Source organism: Poecilia mexicana, unplaced genomic scaffold (assembly GCF_051168715.1).
Source record: "Poecilia mexicana isolate PSO_F unplaced genomic scaffold, ASM5116871v1 scaffold_17, whole genome shotgun sequence".
Taxonomy (NCBI): Eukaryota; Metazoa; Chordata; class Actinopteri; order Cyprinodontiformes; family Poeciliidae; genus Poecilia; species Poecilia mexicana.
Genome location: NW_028263386.1, coordinates 2,386,215 through 2,406,715, shown reverse-complemented (window position 1 = coordinate 2,406,715; position 20,501 = coordinate 2,386,215). Strand labels below are relative to the sequence as shown.

The 20,501-nt window shown below is 39.7% G+C and overlaps 3 protein-coding genes and 1 pseudogene across 3 annotated transcripts; 1 reads left to right on the top strand and 3 right to left on the bottom strand.

The window, feature by feature from the left end:
- Positions 1-1,709: 1,709 nt before the first annotated feature.
- LOC148154511 (tripartite motif-containing protein 16-like) lies at positions 1,710-3,821 on the bottom strand. The gene has a single exon (XM_088014624.1). The coding sequence runs from the start codon at positions 3,787-3,789 to the stop codon at positions 2,125-2,127; it is 1,665 nt and encodes a 554-aa protein (XP_087870750.1). The 5' UTR covers positions 3,790-3,821; the 3' UTR covers positions 1,710-2,124.
- Positions 3,822-9,278: 5,457 nt separating this feature from the next.
- LOC106919717 (tripartite motif-containing protein 16-like protein) lies at positions 9,279-11,316 on the bottom strand (annotated as a pseudogene).
- A 1,014-nt stretch (positions 11,317-12,330) lies between these two features.
- epdr1 (ependymin related 1) lies at positions 12,331-16,117 on the bottom strand. Its single transcript, XM_014990262.2, has 3 exons — positions 15,804-16,117; positions 13,585-13,793; positions 12,331-12,838 (listed from the first exon to the last, which is right to left on the bottom strand). The coding sequence occupies exons 1-3, from the start codon at positions 16,040-16,042 to the stop codon at positions 12,645-12,647; spliced, it is 642 nt and encodes a 213-aa protein (XP_014845748.1). The 5' UTR covers positions 16,043-16,117; the 3' UTR covers positions 12,331-12,644.
- A 763-nt stretch (positions 16,118-16,880) lies between these two features.
- Positions 16,881-19,808, top strand: nol7 (nucleolar protein 7). The gene is made up of 8 exons (XM_014990266.2): positions 16,881-17,124; positions 17,381-17,441; positions 17,895-17,950; positions 18,021-18,046; positions 18,115-18,166; positions 18,321-18,442; positions 18,760-18,837; positions 19,508-19,808. Exons 1-8 carry the CDS (start codon positions 16,901-16,903, stop codon positions 19,579-19,581), a joined length of 693 nt encoding a protein of 230 aa, XP_014845752.2. The 5' UTR covers positions 16,881-16,900; the 3' UTR covers positions 19,582-19,808.
- The last annotated feature ends 693 nt before the right edge of the window (positions 19,809-20,501 follow it).

Here is a 20,501-nt window from a genome sequence, read left to right as displayed (position 1 = left end):
GGAACAACATTGCACCCATCAGGTCCAGCATCACATTATTTCTGCTGCATCATCAATCAAATTTATTAGTAGCACATTTCAGCAACAAGAGAGTTCAAATGCTTTACAACGTAAAAACAAAAAAGTACAAAGTTATAAAAGACACCACCCAGTAAGCATCATATTTTGAGAAGTGCCATCATTACACATCAAATGTTGATCAGTGTTTGTCTATGTTAGCCTGGGAACACTGGGAGCTGACCAGAGGGAAGTCTGGGTCTCTCTGTTTAGGCTGCTGAACCCAGAACCCGACCCCGGATGGAAGGGTGGAAGGAGGAGTCATTAGAGTTAATACAGAAACTGCAGCAGTCTGTGTGGATCTTTGAAAGGAGGATGAGTCTGTGCAAATCAAATCCTCACAACAGGCTGAATTTTCTACATATTTCGCAGCTTTTGGTTTGTTTCAAAGATCAGACTTCTATCTCTATACCTGGGGGTTTATTCTACTAAAGCATGTTTGTTTTCATCCCAATATATTTCAGCCTGATTGGAAAACATGGAGATCTGCAGCACCTTGTTGCTCCTGTTGTTCCTGTACACATTAGGAGTGTTAGAGGTGTGTGTCTGTTTTCAGGTCTTAAGATCTGTGGTCAGAGAGGAACTGAACATGATTTAGAGCAGGAAGATGAGGGAGAGTTATCAGGTTTTTACAACCTGCAGAATAAAGAGCAGAATTGGAAATTTTCCCTTTGTCTCCTTGTTTCCATTAAAAAAGCCCTAAAACTCTCAATCATCATGAGACACTGTGAAGGACATATTTCTGCATGTTAGATGATCAAATTAATAATTTATTGTAATAATAAATAGAAAAATGTCCTAATTTATCTGTAAACATGTAAAATTCAGCTTGATTTAAAACAGAACTCACAGTTTCTTCAAATTGCAACGCACAGTGCAGGGTTCTGTAATAATATGTTACACTGTTAGTTCAATAAGAAAATAAATATCCAACCACTTAATATGACATTTGTTGATTTTTAGCAACAATGATTTATTCAAAAACCATAATATTAAGAAATAATAGTAGTTATTCTGATAAATAGATCAGTAACCAAAAATCCCTCAAAAATAATTATAGATTAGATTTGAAAAATATCAGCAAAAATACATTAATAAATGTCCAAAAATGACCGTTTCATTCCAATCAGAATAATGCCCACAAAAGAGTCCCGTATCCTCAAAAAACCCCAAAGTCCTGGAGTATTTCCCCTTTTTAATCCAAAGTCCCAATCCAAAATGAAAAATCCAAAATGACAAAATAGTGGTACCACCAAAAATCCAAAAAAGAAAAATAAAGTCTACATCTCACCGCGACAGCATCCTCTCGCACCAGCCAGCGTTTCCTGGGTCCACGCTCCGATCCAGTTAATAAATCCACGATCTGTCGCACAGGGGCGAACTCCGATTGCCGTTTTATGTCTTTTCTTTGATTTACTTGTTTGTTTTAAATATTCATCTGTCAAGTTTCCTGCTGCACAGATCTGACGGTGTGCGTCTGACTCACACGGCCCTTTTTATTTGGTTATCCCAAGGCAGCAAGATGCTGCCCAAATAGTCAGTTTGAAATTTAGGATAATTTTTTAACAATGAAATAACAGAAACTGTTCTGAAAAACAGTTTGATATATTTACTCTTTAATGTATTTATTCAAAAGAAAACAAGCATAGTGGTTATGCTACAACAATTTGTTTTATTGATAAAAGACAAAGAGACAAAACAGCAAACATTTATTTTCTTGATATGAATGAAAAATAATTTAAAAACAATGATTGGCATCAGTTCAAAGTTGATGTTGGTTTCAGTTTCTTATTTGGATTACAATAAAGAAAACAGAAGAAAAGTCACTTCAATCTCAACTGATTTAAGGAACAACATTTGTTCTGCAGAACAGGAAGAGAAACCAGATCATCCAAATTAATACAAATATAAAAGCAAAACCATTAGAGCCCAGAAAAGTTTAGATTTACATGAAGAGAAATATGTGTGAAAACACAGAGAACAATATTTAAACCAGAAAAATAAAGAACAGAGCAGAGACATCAGAACAATGAATTCTGATCAACAGTCAGATAAAAGAGAGAAAATCTAATTGGGTTTGTGGAACTCAGCAGAGTCGCCTCCGTTCCAAGGCAAAACTCCAGCGTGTAGCGGCTGAGTGAATCTGGTCTGGACTCTGTGGATCAGAGTCATGGATTCAGAGACGCTGTAGAAGGACAGAAGACCTGCTCTGTGGTCCAGGTACACTCCGACTCTGGAGGAAACTGGACCTGAGATGGAGGTCCAGATGTTGTTGTGACCAAATTTAAAACTGGTTGAGTGACACTCTAATGCCCAAGATTTGTCATTACATCCAAATACACATTCATTATGATTTCCTGCTCTGCTGATATTCTTGTATGCGACTGCTACAAAAACTCTTCCTCTAAACTCCACCTCCCAGTAACGACGTCCAGTCAGACTCTCTCTACTGAGAATACGAGTATAATTAGTGAATCTGTCTGGATGACTAGGATAAGACTGACAGTGAGCCACATTTGTAACCTTCCTGTTCCTCTCCGATAGTAACAGATAACTGTGAGCTGTGTTTGGATCCAGAGTGATTTGACATGAATACTTTAAGAATCCAGCTCTGGTCTCTGATTCTGGTTCTGACAGTAGAACATCCACCTTGGTGATTTTCAGTGAGATGTTTGTCCATGAGTCTCTCAGGACGTCCTGTAGTTTCTCTCTGAGCTCTGACACAGCTGCTGTCACGTCCTCAAAGTGTCTCAGAGGACGGATGTTGATGCTGGATGAGTGTGTCGACTCCCTGAGTGCTGGCAGTGAGGGGTAGTTGAGGAGAAACTGGTTGTGATCCTCTGTGTGTGAGAGCTGCTCCAGCTCAGCGGCTTTCCTCTTCAGCTCAGTGATCTCCTGCTCCAGCTTCTCCTGAACATCTTTGACTCGACTCACTTCAGTTTCCTGCTGGGATCTGATCTGCTGCTTCACATCAGAGCTTCTTTTCTGGAGGAGACGGATCAGCTCAGTGAAGATCTTCTCACTGTCCTCCACTGTTTTATCAGCAGAGTGATTGATGGCCTCCACCTCCTGTTGAAGCAGCTTCACATCTTTCTCTCTGTCCTGGATTCTCTGCTGGATGTTTCCTCGTCTCTCCTCCAGCTCTCTCTGCCTCTCAGCTCTTTCTGCTGCAGCTGACACTGTGTTGTGGCCTTTATGTTCATCCACAGAGCAGAGATAACAGATACACTTCTGATCAGTGCGGCAGAACATCTTCATCACCTCATCATGCTTAGAGCAGATGTTCTCCTGGAGGTTCTTGGACGGCTCCACCAGCTTGTGTTTCTTTAAAGGAGCCACTTCATAATGAGGCTGAAGGTGTTTCTCACAGTAAGAGGCCAGACAGACTAAACAGGACTTGATGGCTTTCAGTTTTCTTCCAGTGCAGAAATCACAGGCCACATCTTCAGGTCCAGCATAGCGGTGATCAGCAGGAGCAGCTTGGAGTCCAGTCTTCTTCAGCTGCTCCACTAAAGCTGCTAACATGGTGCTTTTCTTTAAAACAGGCCTCGGTGTGAATGTCTCTCTGCATTGAGGGCAGTGATAGTTTTTCTTCTGCTCACCTTCATCCCAGAAGCTTTTAATACAGTTCATACAGTAGCTGTGTCCACAGGGAATCGTCACCGGATCCTTCAGTAGATCCAGGCAGATCGAACAGGAGAAAGTTTCTCTGTCTAGCTGATTCTGCTCCATTTCTGCTCTCAGCCACAGTGACTGTGTGAGTTTCGTTTCCTGAAAACAGAAACTGGGTTGAGCTCTGATCTACCAATCATGTGTCAGTGCAGAGAGGCTTTCAGCCAATCAGCTTTCAGCTTTATCTCACATTGACTCCACCCAACTTTAGGGTTTGTTTGAGCAGGAAGACGAGAGAGCGTCCCTAGAAGAAGAGTGTTGTTAAGGTATTGAAGTGCAAAGTTCATCAGTCATTAAAAAACTTTCTGTACAAAACAACTGAGTGAGTCACCAAACCTCAGATCTATAAAATTTAAACTCTCTTCAGTGTCACAAAATGAAATAAAAGAATCATTGCTACTGAAACGGGATGCTTGTTTTATAGCTGCGCTATAGAGGCACCAGGACACAAAGAGAGACTCGTGTTTGCATCATATTCATGTCAGTTCAGTTAGTTGAAGATGCATCTTTTTAATAAACTGTGAAACTTTTCCATGTGTCATAGCAGACAAAAGTCAGAGTTCTGGGGATATTTAACTTTAATCTTCAGCAGAACTTTTCCACCACTCTTAAATTTCGGAATAAAACTGTTTTAGCAATTAAACAACCAGCCATAGGTCCCTCTGTAATTTCACTTCTATAAACTTTCGATATTTCCTTCAGAAGATGTATTTTCTGTTGGAAAAAATAAGATGAAAAAGCAGTTCTGTTATATTTTATCCTTAATATTGTTATGAGAGTCCATAGTGGTTGGATTTTGGTCAGTTTAGCTCCTCAAGTAGCGTAACGCCCGCGTTAAGTTCTTATATTTTGCCATTTGGGGATGAGGGTTAATCAGTTTTATTAAATTTAAAAATTTAAAAATTTAAAAATTAAATTTTATTTTATTTGACATGTCAGTGAGAGAGAAATACTAATATACAAGTGTTTGACAAAACTTAACTGAATTCAACCATCACACAATAATTACATCCTGAGAGTTACGCAGAATGTTCTAATGAATCCAGCTTCTATTTGGATCAGAATTAATTCTGCCTTTCATTTTAGAAAAATCATGAAGGTTCAACATCTGACTGACCTTTTTGTGTTTATTACATGTTTCCAACCTTTCTCACAGGGCTTATGCTTAATCTACCACAGACTTACACTCTGAATGGAGTTATAACCTCCACTTCATTATTGTGAGAAGAATGATAGCTCCCTCTACTGTTGGTCATGAGGTATTAACTAGTTCTTGTAGATTTCAGTAACCATTACACTGAAAACTCTGCATCTGCTTCTTTACTGTAATCATACTGATGTTCAATAGATGATTAAATTCAGTTTATCAGTAGTAGCTTATTTACTTTGTGTTAAAGGAAAGACAATAAGGAAAACTGGAGAAAAATTTGCAGTTCTTTTAAATTAAAGGCGGCAGATGAGGCCACCTTAGAGAGAAACGTTACGTTAAGCCAAAGAGTGACGCCCAAACCAGGTCTGTTCCAACAGCAACAGGACTCGTGAACAGACAACGCATGTAGTTCATCCACCCATTTCACTGAAACCATGGCAAGGAGAAATGTGGTCTTCTTTGGCACTCAAGGCTCACCTTTGCCCAGGGCTCAAACGTAGGAGATCGCTGGGCAGCCAGGCCGAGATAGAGGTCCCACATAGCCACAATAGGGCATGTGGGAGGATGCAAAAGTTGGGCTTCTCTCAGCAACAAGGAAATATCCTTGTTACGGCTTATCGACTCTCCACCATATGCCAGCAAGAGATGGCAGCGACATAAACTTTCAGAGTGGATGGAGACCAACCTTGAGAAAGCCGTGCTTGAAAGAAGGTTAAAATAACAGAAAAAGGACAGTGTATAGGGTCCTCATGTCTAGTCTGACACCAGCTGCTAAAAACCTTCCTCTTATGGGTGTACACCAGTCGTGTGGGAGGGGCCCTGGCATCGGGAGGCCAGAGGAGAACCGCTAGAAGGACCTGATGCCCCTCCTGAAGGACTCTCAGGAGCCTATCAGGGGAAGCAGCGGAAAAGCATAGAGCAGCGCTCTCAGCCAGTCGTGTGCCAGTGCGTCCTGACCAGGACACTGGCATTGTCTGCCAGAGAGAACCAAAGCCCTGCAATGCGTCGTCTCTTGGGATGCAAATAGGTCCACAGCTGCTTTGCCGTACCTCTCCCTTACCCTCTTACGACCTCTGGATGGAGCCTCCACTCCCCAGGTGGTAGGCGTCCCCGAGACAGAACATCAACAGGTATCAACAGGTATTCTGACTCATTGCTACCCGAAAATCCATCCTACCGTGCTGCGGTAGGAAATCTGACGAGGTAGCACCGATAGTCAGAACACCGGCAAATAAAGCGTCTATCTTGTGGCTCAGAGTCTGCAGAGTCTGAGCTTTCACCTGGTCACTAATTACTGTCATCCTGACTTGACCAGGAACAGGAGGGCAGCGGTGGAACTGTAGCATGTAACCCCGAGGTAGTGTGGGCACAACCCATGGATCGCGCACAAGAGCCACCCAGCGGTTGAGCTGACCTGGGATGAAGTGTCCCACCGTCAGCTCGGAGATGTAGTTTCCGAGCTCCCCTGCCCTTAAGAGGGAGGGAGGGTTGCAGAGTAGACTGCCTGGGTTGAGGGGCAACGTAAGCAGATCCCACTGGCCATGAACAGGCCCTGCAACAGGCAGAGGCTGCCCCACAGAGGGTGTAGTGGAGGCTGGATAAGTGCTTGAGAAGCATGTAGAGGCATTCCCAGCAGGATGCTACAAGCGTCTGCAATGAAGCCCAGCCAATTGCTGCCTGGTACGAGGAGCCTGGGCCGACCGCTCCAAGGCTGCTAGTGCAGCAGAGCCAAACAACTCCCCAGGAACTACGCGATGACTCATCAGGATCCTTCTACAGGAATAATATTGTCATGATCTGTGTGTCTGTGTGTTTGTTGTAAGGGTTTTCTGTGTTCAGTTCTGTCCTGTGAGTCTGCGTCTTGTTTCCCAGCTGTGTCTCGTTCCCTTGATTACCCCTGTGTGTATTTAGTCCCACCTGTTGTCTCTGTCTCTTGTCGGCTCCTTGTCAATTGTCTGATGTCTGTTAGTTCGTCTGCCGGCACAGTAGTACTGTGAAGTCCTGTGTCGGCATTTGCTCGTTTTTGTCAGTCTCGTTTATTCAGCACTACCGGTAATTAGCTGCGTGCTATATCGTCTGCCATGCCGCTTGTATTGGACTGTCTGAGCATCATTTTCATTAAATTCATCTTATTCATCATCTTACCTGGGTCTCAGCGTTCTCTCCTCACCACTACCACCACCAATCATGACATCCTGTCGCTCTCTGATTGCCAGAGCTGGAGAGTAACTATACATTTACTCTATTACATTTACTTCAGTAACTTTTTGGGAAAAATGTACCTTTAGGAGTATTTTTACTATGTTATACTTTTTATTTTTACTTGTAATTTGATCAGTTAATCAATACCTGAGTTACTTTTTACCAAATACCTTTTTACTCTTGAATAATTTCTTGGACAGCTAATGTTTACTTTTACTTGAGTAAAATATGGTGAAGTATTTCTACTTTCACTTGAGTACATTTTTTCGTTCTTTATGCTGATTAGATCATGAGAGTTACAAACAAGTTCCCGGTGAACTTTGTTTGGATCAGCAGCAGTTCTGCCTTTCGTTAGAGAAGAATCCTTCATTTGGAGGTTCGGCATCTGGCCGGCCGTTTTATGGCATGTCTGAACCTTTCTAAGAGTTTAAAGCTCTGTGTCCAGCAGAGCGACACGCTGAGCTCACACAGCATGAACCGTCAGGCGTCAGGCAGCTCATTCATGCATAAACCGACTTTCACAAAGCACTGATGCTTCTGATGACACAAACTATTTTAATCTTAACCGTCTTCTTCTTTTAAGGCACCGTTTCGGTTGTTACGGGATAAGAAGTAGCAGGAAGTTCTGCATCCGCTCCCAGGAATGTAAATATGTGAGTATGCAAACTTTGATATTTTCTCCTTCTAACTTAGACAATCAGGCGCCGTATGCAGCTATGTTGGGTCATTTGACTGTCAAATCATCTTGTTCTTTTCTCTGCGTCTTTACAAATGTTTCACGCTGGACTGTTTCTCTGGACAGTAACACTAAACCTTTGCATATTTTATTGTGTGCAGACATATAATCTTTACCTACTGAAAGACTTTTTCTCTGTTTCAAAAGATTCAATTTATTAACAAAAACTAAATGTCAATGTTTTGCCTTAAAAACCTGTTTGTTTGTTTGTTTGTTGGTTTGTTTGTTTGTTTGTTTCATGGATAGATGCTATAAAATAAAGAAGGAAGTATTAAAACACACATTCACACACAAGCCCATCTGCAGATATGGAGAAATGTGTAAAAAGCCTTTAAATAAATAAAATGTTTCTTCCAGTAAAAACATTAGGTTTGCTTTACTTTCTGACTGCGTTCACCACAGAGGACCACAGAAATGAAGAAATGAAGGCTGATGGGCTTGAGGTGAATGTTGAGGTAACTTGTTTCCCCAATAAAACAGAAAACATGGCAATTCTTTATGACCACCCAATAGCTGAGAATCTAACCATTCATGTTAATAATAAAGCCAAACACAGACATGAATCTCTGAAAAATGACTTCAGTCAACAGCTGAACACAACCAGAGATCTGAAGATCAAGCAGCTGATTGTTGCATGTTGGGTCAAATGAAAGGTTTGAAATGTTTCTTTGTGGCCGTCTTGGGGATTGTCTCTTACAGTTATTAAACTGTAATCAATGCATAAAACAGATAAAAGCTCACTAAAGTCATTGAAAAAAAATTGCCTCATACTTTTAAAGTTAGTGTCAGAGCTTATGACCTTTTACCTCAATTCACAAATATCCAACAGAGTCAGATTTTCCCAGGAAAACCCTTTTACAGTTGAGTGAACCATAAAATATTTTAGGAAACCTTATCCCATCTTCTGCTTTCTGTTCAAACATAAAGAATAAAATTAGGAGGCGCTGATTTCTAAGCTCAACCCGCCCTAACAAACCCAACGAGGCGCAGAAAAAACATTCAGAGGCTTTAAGACTCGTTGTGTCTCAGTTTGACATCATAATAATGACAAACCATCTCTATAACAACCCCAAGTTAAACTGGGATTTGGATGAAAACATGTTAAAGCTGGCAGTGTTTGCTCTTTTCTTTGTCTCACTGATTTAAACTATTACAGATCAGAGCTGGAAAAATCCAGCTAACAGGCTTTATGAGCTGAAAATGACTCCACCTTTTCTCCCACATATTGAGACTAAGATATGAAAAATGTCACTGAGGGTCAAAAGGTCAGATGACTGTTTATCATCCTGGCAGCTGGATGGGAACAAACCTGAGACTGTTCTCCTTTTTCTCAGTGGGAAGTGAACAGATGTAGATTTGCGTGTTGCTTCCTCCTAAACTGTGGCGCTTTGTTTCCACATCATCCAACACCTGCAGGCTGCCACTAAACGAGCTCAGAAATAAATGACAAACCAAATAAAAGCCTTTTTCTCTCTTTATTGAGCAATGTAGCCAAGTCTTTCTGCTGGTATGGTACATTTTTGCAAAACATTTAGTTGATTCAACCCACAACAAAAGAGCAATAAAGAAGAAATATCTACAGATGAATAAAATGATCAAGCTGTTTTACAAACAGTAGATCCCATTGATCCCATTACAGTTTACTTGATTATTGTATTTGCTAAAACATTAGAAGTGGTATATTCTGTCATCTACATGAGCTAAAAACAAAGAAAGGAAGCTTAAATGAAAACAATATTCCAATATATATATATTAGTGCGAGTTACACCCAGGAACTGGTAAAGTAAACAGATGTATTAAAGCTTACTGAACTCTGCAGAGCTTCCACAGATGTAAAGCCAAACTCCAGCATGTAGCGGCTCAGTGAATGAGGTCTGGACTCTGTGGAGGAGAGTCATGGATTCAGAGATGCTGTGGAAGGACAGAATACCTGCTTCATGATCCAGGTAAACTCCGACTCTGGAGGACTGAGGAACTGAGATGGAGGTCGCAGTGTTGTTGAACCAAAACGTGAAACTATTTTGGTGACAATCTAAAGCCCAGGATTTGTCATTTCGACCAAATCCACATTCATTTCCTGCTCTGCTGATATCCTTGCAGGCAGCGGCTATATAAGCCCCTCTTCCTCTCCACTCCACCTCCCAGTAACGGCGTCCAGTCAGACTCTCTCTGCTCAGGACCTGCCACCATGAAGTGAATCTGTCTGGGTGACTGGGATAAGACTGAGGCTGATCCAGAGCTGTAACCTTCCTGCTCCCCTCTGATAACTTTAGATAACTGTGAGCCGTGTTTGGATCCAGAGTGATTTCACATGAATATTTTAGGAAATCAGCTCTGTTCTTTGGTTCTGGTTCTGACAGTAGAACATCCACCTTGGTGATTTTCAGTGAGATGTTTGTCCATGAGTCTCTCAGGACGTCCTGTAGTTTCTCTCTGAGCTCTGACACAGCTGCTGTCACGTCCTCAAAGTGTCTCAGAGGACGGATGTTGATGCTGGATGAGTGTGTCGCCTCACTGGGTGCTGGCAGTGAGGGGTAGTTGAGGAGAAACTGGTTGTGATCCTCTGTGTGTGAGAGCTGCTCCAGTTCAGCGTCTTTCCTCTTCAGCTCAGTGATCTCCTGCTCCAGCTTCTCCTGAACATCTTTGACTCGACTCACTTCAGTTTCCTGCTGGGATCTGATCTGCTGCTTCACATCAGAGCTTCTTTTCTGGAGGAGACGGATCAGCTCAGTGAAGATCTTCTCACTGTCCTCCACTGTTTTATCAGCAGAGTGATTGATGGCCTCCACCTCCTGTTGAAGCAGCTTCACATCTTTCTCTCTGTCCTGGATTCTCTGCTGGATGTTTCCTCGTCTCTCCTCCAGCTCTCTCTGCCTCTCAGCTCTTTCTGCTGCAGCTGAGACTGTGATGTGGCCTTTATGTTCATCCACAGAGCAGATGTTCTCCTGGAGGTTCTTGGACGGCTCCACCAGCCTGTGTTTCTTTAAAGGAGCCACTTCATAATGAGGCTGAAGGTAAACACCTTCAGCCTCATTATGAAGTGGCTCATAGCTCTCTTACTCACAGTAAGAGACCAGACAGATTAAACAGGACTTGATGGCTTTCAGTTTTCTTCCAATGCAGAAATCACAGGCCACATCTTCAGGTCCAGCATAGCGGTGATCAGCAGGAGCAGCTTGGAGTCCAGTCTTCTTCAGCTGCTCCACTAAAGCTGCTAGCATGGTGTTTTTCTCCAGGACAGGCCTTGGTGAGAAGGTCTGCTCACACTGAGGGCAGCGGTTGCTTTTTTCCTCTTCATCCCAGTGGGTTGTAATGCAGTTCATACAGTAGCTGTGTCCACAGGGAATCGTCACCGGATCCTTCGGTAGATCCAGACAGATCGAACAGGAGAAAGGGTCCTGGTTCATCTGAGCTCCTTTTTGCTCCATTTCTGCTCCAACTGATGGTGACTCTGTGCCTCTTCCTCAACACTGAGCTAGTATTTGCAGAAGTTTTGGTTCCTATTTACAAATTATTTGACTGTGTAAAGTGAATGAACCTTTCCAGCTCATAAATGCCACAGTATGTTAATGACTCTCATTTGCACATCTGACTTGGAGAGAAAGAGGAAAATATGATTTAAGAGTACCCACTGTGTTTCAGAGAAAGAAGAACCATTAAAAACATCCCATTCATTTAGGGAATTTGATGTTCTGGTTTCTGTTTAAAGCTTCGTTTCCCACACACGTCATCAGCTGCTAGTCATTTATTAACATGAGAAACATTTGTTTGAACTTTCCTGTAACCTCATCCAGTAATACTGAGTAGTTTTGGCGGCATCCACACTTCTCTTGGAAAATGGAAGGGATAAACAGCAGCATGTCCTGTTTCCTGCTTGTGAGGTAATAAATCAACTTCCTTGATGCCATCAGGAAGTTTTTATCAATAGATGCACAGAATTCATCCCAGGGTTTAGTATCCACAACAGCCACCTGCAGCTGCTGGTTGGTGCCTGTTGGTTCAATGCCCAGTGGTGGGGATGGATCCCCTGCACTGAACTGAACTGACAGGCACCAGGTCCGTTACACTCACGTGCCGTTGCTGCCCATTTCCTCATTTTTTTAACTTACTGCAGATCTTGCACACCACCTTTCACTAAATCTGGATGGTGTGGAAGGTGTATCTGCAGAGCAGGTCCTCTATGAGGGCTCATTTTCAGCGAATAAAGGACAAAAGTATCTGTAAAGTGGACTGGCGATGTGTCCAGGGTGTCCCCCAGGGTGAACAGATGCATAAAGTAGAAAAGCTACGCTGCTTCTTCGGTTGTCGTCTGACAACTTTCAAAAGCACAACTATAATTTAGCCTTTAATGACTCCATCACCGCTGGAGTCTATTAAAGGTTTCCAACAGACCTCTGGGCACAGCTCGTTCTGGAAGGCGGTCAAGGCCTTCTCATAAAGATGGCTGACTCCATTCTGGGACCACTCGAGTATTTTCAAAATAATCTACAAGAAAATGATCTCAAAACTCACTTTTCATTAACAGTGTTTTTTTTTTATTATATGTGCATCACATATTAAAATCATTAAGAATGAAATCAGTAGTTTCCTTCACTCTGAAAAGCAGCAATAAACCAGTGTTTATTTAGGCATCATTGTCCCACAGCAGTGATTTCAGTGATTCATTCGGGTCTAAATTAATAAAGTTTCAACAGGAGATCTTGTAGTATTGCCATTTTTAGTGACCGTTTCTACAGCAGCTACGTGTGTTTTTGTTCTCTTGGTGTTTATTATTGTACCAGGAAGCAGCTGCAGACTGAAAAAGCTGTTAGTTATCGGTGAAGGCCTCAGCAGTGGAACTCGGCCATCCTCTCAGGCCGAGACGACTGGCAGGTGGAGGGCGGGGTGAAGACTTTGGGGTCGCTGATGCCCAGCTGCAGGCTGAGGAAGCGGGTGGAGGTGGTGACGGTGCTGTTCTTGGTGTAGGTCTCCTGCACCGGGTAGCAATCCTTCAGGGTGTAAACGCCAACCCAGGTCTCATCTGGAGGAACATGAGCAGAAGGTACGAAGACCAGGAGATGAGGGAGAGTTTAGCTGTTCATTGTTTAAACAGGATCTACAATAGAAAATTCAGCCCGAGTTTCCAGATCAGGTTCCATCTGCAAATGTCGCCCTCTGCTGGTGGACTGATAAAATGCAGGCTAAAGAGCAAAATGCTACACAAACAAGCTGGGAACGGCAAAAACACAAAATGCTACCAAGTATTTTTAGTTTAGTTTCTAGTGTAAATATCTTAGTACACTTGAAATAAGACAAAACTAACTTACAAGTAACTTTTAAGAAAGATGTATGAGCTTGTTTTAAGACAATAATTCCTTCGTTTTTATCAAAAAGTTCTAGTTAATTTTAACAGGACATTTTTCTCATAAGTGAATTTATCTGCCAATGGAACTGGTACTTTTTCACCAATATTAAGGAATTATTGACTTAAACTCCTACATCTTGCTGAAATGTTACTTATAAGTTAGTTTTGTCTTTTTTAAACTGTTCTAAGATATTTGCACTAGAAACTTGACCAAAAATACTTGGTAAGATTTTGTGTTTTTGCAGTGCACATTTGAACTGTCATGTATTATTTCTGTTATTATGTTCTGATTTGTTTTAGCTCAGTTTGGAGTCGTCTGAGAAGCAGCTGGTTCTGACCAGCTACAGTGACTCAGCATTTAGTTCATTTTCCCAGATTTCGCTCAGCCTTCATGTTTTCTAATCGTGGCGCGGCGTTCTCACGCTGACGAGCCGGCTTCCTGTCCGACCACTCCTGCGCCTCCACGTTGTCCCCGGGGCCTCCGATGAAGTACTGATCCTCAAAGGTGGAGTTTTTCGGGATGTCGAAGGGATCCCAGGCCTCGGTCAGAGCCACCTTAGAGCACTCTTTGGTCTTCTGGTCGATCTGGAACATCACCTTGCTCTGGTACAGGTAGATGTACTCAAAAAACCTGCAAATACAGGAAAATAAAGGAGTTTTGTTGTGCAGACATTAGTTATCTGCAGTGCAATATATTTTTTGGAAAAGCTGCAGGTTTTTATTGGCTTTATTGAATGCAGTGATGCCAAACCAGGCTGCACTCAGCAAACTAACGCAGATTAAACAGGCTGAGCCTTTGTTTATCAGCCAGGCGGCGTTTCATAACTCAGAGTTACAGAGACTTTGTGCTTGTTTACTTATGCAGAGCTGCTGATTTTTAGACATCAGACTCTGCAGAAATGCAGCCAGCAGACGTCTGAACGTGGCTTAATGTGAGCAGAATAAAACTAAAAAGGAACCAAGGTGATAAATATGTATTACTATAAACTAAAGACTTTGCTTATATTGTTGTAAGTGATTAATAATAATCAATAAATCAGCTATACTTAACCCCAGCTTAGCTATTTTTTATTTGGGAAGAAAATTAATTAGAAATTAGATTAGTTTTATGTATTTTTATTTGATAAACTTCAACTTTTTCACTTTTCCTCCTGCAATAATAAAAACCTGTTCACTGTAGCACATAAAAACAACAGACATTGTTTATTGAATTAAAACAATTTAATAAAAAGAAGCAAGTCAACAATAAGAACACGATAAAAATATTCAAAAGTAAGAATAAAACTAAAATGTACTCCAAACTATAGGCAAAATATTCTATTTATTTTCCTCCCAAATAAAAAATAGAGCAATTTATTAATTATTATTTATTATCTGCAACAATATTAGCAAATTCCTAGTTCATATTAATTCATATAACAGTAATAAGCTCATCTAAAAATAAGGCTTCTAATACTAATTATTTCGGTTGATTGACCTTTATGTATGGGGAAATTTAAACACCCAAAACGATCAAAGTTCATAAAATAAAATAAATATTGACCAATAATTCATGTTTCCACAACAGGAACCTTCACCAGGACGTTCTGGGGACATGATTAGTAATTTTCATTCAGTGAAAAATGTTTCTAACTCATTGATTTTTAAATTTGTCTCCAGCATTATGACTCAGTCATGTCACTTTAAAATAACTCTGTATTTTGGTCGCTGTGACAGAATCAGTTTAAGTTCTTGTTTTAGTGCTGATAATTATAGGTTTTAGTGCCTGATATGTGGGAGGAGTTATAGCTCTGCTCTGTTTTAGGTTTCACAGTGGAAAATCTGGTGGACAAATAAAAGTTTTTGGAGAAAAAAGATTCATATTTGAAACGTATTTGTTTCTCTAAGACAGTTTCATTAAACCTCATCTTGGTTTACGACTAATTCACGTTTAATAGGATCTCCATCTAACAATTATTAATGAATCAACTCTAAAATAAAGTGTTTATTTACTATCATGCTGTTCCTTCTGTTCATTTCTAATAAACAGGCTTGTTTTTTTATTCTTTAATAATATTCCAGGATTGTTTTTTTCAGAATCTGGAATACTTTGTCATATGTTGCTCTGCTGGTTATACAATGGGTGAATAAATACTGGTGTTTATTAGTTATTCAACATATTGCCAAAATATTTGTTAATTTAGTATTGTTGATAGGAGCTTACAGGAAATGTATATTTAAAAACATTTAAATTCAAATTCAAAAATACTTTATTGATGCTAAAGGAAAGTTAAATGTTATAACTCATATTTATTCCAGTATATATATATATATATATATATATATATATATATATATATATATATATATATATATAATTTATTGACTTCATAAGAGTTATTTATTTCAAACTTTATTACAAAAATGGGACAAATAAGCAACAACAAAAATACAAACTTGCTTAGTGACATTGGAAATATTACTTTATCAACCTTATTAAATAATTTGGTCTTTTTTAGATACTTTAAACTGATACTTAAGGGTAAAAAAGTGTATATATTGATTTCAATTAGTTAAAATAACAAAAACATTAGAAGGATATTTATTTTTTGAGCATTTAAAATAGATTAAAACTAATCACCGAACCATGACTTGTTTGTACCTCTGACACGGAGTGTGTTTCTTGTGCTGCTGCAGGACTCGGATCCGCTGGTTCTGGCCGTCGTAGGAGACCGCGGCCCGGCTGTTTCTGCCCGTGCTGTGGTCGTACACCACCCACTTTCCCTCCCACTGCAGCGGGGCGTCGCAAGGCTCGGCCGCCGGGGAGGCATCCAGGCGGCGCGGGAGGCCGAACCCTGAAACCCCGGCGGCGGCCACAAACACTAGCAAGAGTCGGTGCATTTTGCCCGGAGTCCCGTTTTTCGCTCCGGTGGTTGTTGATGATGGAAGCGCTCTGCAGAGGCTGCTGACAAGTTAATCTAAATAAGCTGCAGAGCGACTTCCGGTAACGTTATTCAGCTTTCAGAATAAAAGCATAAATTAGGGGAAAAAAATGCCATCATCAATGAAATAAAATAAGAAAAAATCCAAATTAAAAAGTGTAAAAAAGGATTTAAATAGGTATATCAGCATCTTGAAAATAACACTTTTTACTCTTTAATGAGGAAAACCTGAGTGCAAATGAATTAAAAAAGTTAATTCTTAATTAATTTACACTATAATTATATAGTAATTAATTACTATATAATAGTAATTATACATTATAATTAATGTATAATTACTATAATTAATGTTAAATAAATTATGCTTATAAATATAATATAATAATAATAAATATAATATAATATAATATAATATAAATATGCATTATTTTTAAATAACACCTTCAACATCAGAGAAACTGGTGTGTAGTTCTATCTAATATCATTTTATTAAAATAAACTTTTTATTGTATTTCTTTATTTAACAAGGTGAATAGTAAATTCTTATAATAACCTGACGAGAAGGGAAGAACACATAGAACAGACTAATTTGGGATTTCATTATTTTAAAATACATGAAAATATATTTATAAAAAGACAAATACATGTAAACCAATTTGTATAAAATCTACTACTTTTAAGTTATTGAAAATAGATGACTTCATAAATATTTAAACATAATGAAAACTCTTTTTCTACTGTAGTTCTTATTTTCGCCATTAGGGGGCAAAAGTTCCCCGCCAGACTTATGTCCAGCATCACGCTGCTGCGCGAAGAGATGATGTCACTTCCGTGGGTGCCGACAAAGAGGGACAACATGGCGAAAAAACAACGTGGGAAAGGCGCCTCTTTGCAGAAAAGGACAGAAAATGAAAAAGGTGTCGGTGATTTCAACTTGGCGCTGGATTCTAGTGACGACGAGGCGCCGGAGGAAGTAACCTTTGAGGACTCGAAGGCCCGGGCTGTGGAGAGCCTGAAGCTGGCGCTGGACACGGCCAGGAGGTGGCTAACACTCAGTTAGCTCCGAAGCTACACCGAGTCACAGAACTCCATCCAATACATTTCACCTTTTAGAGATTTACCTGATAAATAACCGGAATTAAGACTGAAAGATTAACTTTACAAGACAGTCAAATATATTTTAAGTTACTCGTTCCATCGGCAGCGTCTAATTTAACTTATTTTATTAATAATTAGAAATGTGTTAAACTCGAGTTTAAACTTATAGGAGTTTGTTTAAATTGTTTTATGTTTCCAGAGAGAAGGAGCTGCTGAAGGAGAAGAGGAGGAAGAGACAGGAGTTTTTTCAGGAACAGAAGGTCTGTTTAACTTTTTTCTTCTCGCATGTGTTTTTCTTTTGCATCATAAATTGTTCATACTTTATATAAATTATGAGTTCATTTTACTCCATTACTGCAATCTGGAGCACAAACCTCCATTGTGGGTCTTATTAGATTAGAAAGACAATATTTATTCAGTGCTATATGATCTGATTTATTATTAGAATTAATGTTTTATTTTGAAAAACTAAGGGAAAAAAAACCCTACAAAAGTATTTATTAAGAAAAGTGCATTAATTAAATTAACCAGTTAATGTAGGCACGTGATTTCAGGAAACTTATTATGATATTGAAAATTGTGATAAACAACACTGGTTATAGTTCATCTTAATTTTAACTCCTTTTTTCAATTATTTTTTAAAACAAAACATTTTTGTAGAGAATAAAGAAACTGAATAAATTTTTTAAACGTTTATTCCGTTGCCCTGACAGAAGAAGAAACTCCTCTCAGCCGATGTGTTGGAGGAAATCGACTCAGTTCCTTCAAAGTGAGTCAACGTCTCACTCATTCAACCATTTGTCGTTTCTCTCGACGTTTACATTTTTTTTCCCTTTCAGGAAACAGAAACCGGCTGAGGATGAAGGTACGGTATAATCCTGTTGGATTGTAAATATTAATGTCTATTCATCACTAATTCATGATCTCACTCAGATGAAGAGGAAAAGAAGAAGAGGAAGACAAAGAAACCCCCAGGAGTCAGAAAGTAGGAAACAAACCTGTTAGTTTGATGATAAGTGAAAACATTTGTTAAAACCCAGGAAGTGAAATGAGGAACTCTCCTCCATCCCAACAGATTTCTGCTCTTTTTAAATAAATCAGATCGATTAATGCCTTTCCTCTGCTGCTCTGCCTCGCAGCCTGAAGGGCAGCTACACGGTTTCCACGGCGACGGATCGAGGGCAGAGCGACTACCAGCGGCAGGCGGCGGAGGATTTCATCCAGTCCAGATTGTACGGACCGGGAAGCTGCAGGAGCTCGAGTAAGAAGACGATCCTGTCAGACTTTAGTGATTCAAATCGGAGATCGTTGAGATTTTTCTGGATTTTCTGACATGAATCCTCTGACGGCTGTTTTCAGTTTTATTTGGTAAAACTTATAAAAGTGCAAGCTACACTCTGTGGCAGAAGTCTGCAAAGACGATGATCTGTCTCAATTTGAGCTTTGCTACAGAAACGTCCCGCCTCGTGTCTCCGGGGCGTCCATCTGGACGTCCCGCCGGGGACAAGGCGGGGACATCCTCCGCCTTCAGGCTGACCTCCTGACTCTCAGGCTCACGCTTTGTTTTCCTCCTGCCAGATAACGAGATGCTGTCCCTGAAGAACAAGACGAGGGTGGATAAGAGCGCAGCCGTGCAGTTTGTTAAAAAGGACTGGGGTGCGTTTAAAAACACAATTAACGAGCTGCGAACATTGTTACAAATTCAATAGTTTTGGATTTTCCATTATAGTTTAGTTTTATTTTATTGTGACTTTAGTTTTTATTAGTTACATGTTGCTTAGTTCCAGTTTAGTTTTTATTAGTTACATGTTGCTTAGTTCCAGTTTAGTTTTTATTAGCTAGTGCTGTTTAGTTTTTTCAGGCTGGGTAATGTTTAGGTGCGGAATTAAAAAAGGTTAAAGTTTTGTATTCTGATCATGTTTACGTCGACTGGGTAATGAATAGTAAACAAAAGATACAATTTTCAAAAATTTGTTCAACTGTTGAACAATAAACTAACTCTGGAGTTTTATTTTAACTTCTGCTGTCGCCATTTTGGAGGAGTGTGGAGGCCGTAAGCTGACGTAAACCGGTCGTGTTGGGAAAAATAAATCAACTTCACGTCAGTTTGAAAGATTAATAAATCGACTTATAAACACAAAAGCAAAAATATATTTCATTTATAATTTGGTTTGTTTGGTTTTGTTTGATAAATGCATGATGTAATTCCAGGTAGTTAAGTTTTCCCCATTAACTACCATTTTTATTAACTAAAATGTTTTTTAATTTTCTCTTGTTCCGTTTAACTATAAAGACGTTAATTTGCCCTCTGCTCTGATTTTTGCAGCCTCTAAGGAGAAAGCTAAAGCAGAGAAGATGAAGAAGAGGTGGATCCACAAGCAGCAGATTCCCACCAGCTGACCGGAACGTCAGGAATCATCCAACATGGCCGCCGTCAGAAATCTGGAGGAAGAATCTGCTGCAGCTTCTTCACCTGAACTGAAAGTTTCAGAGAAACAAACCAGGATGGACTTTAAGCCTCGTTTCAGGACCAGAAGCTTCGCATGGAGAAATGTTCTAATGGTTCTGTTTATGACATGTAAATATTTAACAATAAAGGTGAACTTTATACTTTGTACTTGATTAAACATTGAATGTTTAATCAATGGAAAATATTTGTCCTCGCTGGTCAGAGCTTTAATATTCCTGCTGGTACTATAAACCAATGTAACCTAATATTTCAGATTACTTTAAATCTTCCAGGGGTATGAATAATTTTGGACTCCACTCCATCTGTTTTTTCATTCCAGCATTGATCCATACAACCGATGGTTAGCATGTCACAATAATCACCTGATAAATTAAAATCAGCTCAATCATTTCCATTATTAGTAATATTTAAGAGCCATTTTGTTTACAGAATCAGAATTTTATGTTTCAGTTGTATGTTTTATTTCTATTTTGTTTTTGGTTGTAATATTTTCCAGCTTTCAGAGTCTTTGAACTTACATTATGTCATTATTAATATATTACTTGAAAATGGTCTCAAAACAATAATATAGTTTATCACAGTAATTTCAGGGACAATTTTATTCTATCATCCAGCATCGTTAGCGTTAAAGGACTTGTTCTGGGTTATTACAACTAATTCATAAAGTTTTGTAGTTTACTAAAAATTGGCTCAAAAAGTTTGGAAATCTTGCAGCAGCATCTTTGCAAATATTAACCTTCAGCATGAAAGATGGAAAGGAAACCGTACAGGAAAATGTTAACATTTCCTCTTTAAACAGTTTTATCCATCAGTTTGAGCATAATTTGTCAGCCTAAACAGCCATCGATGC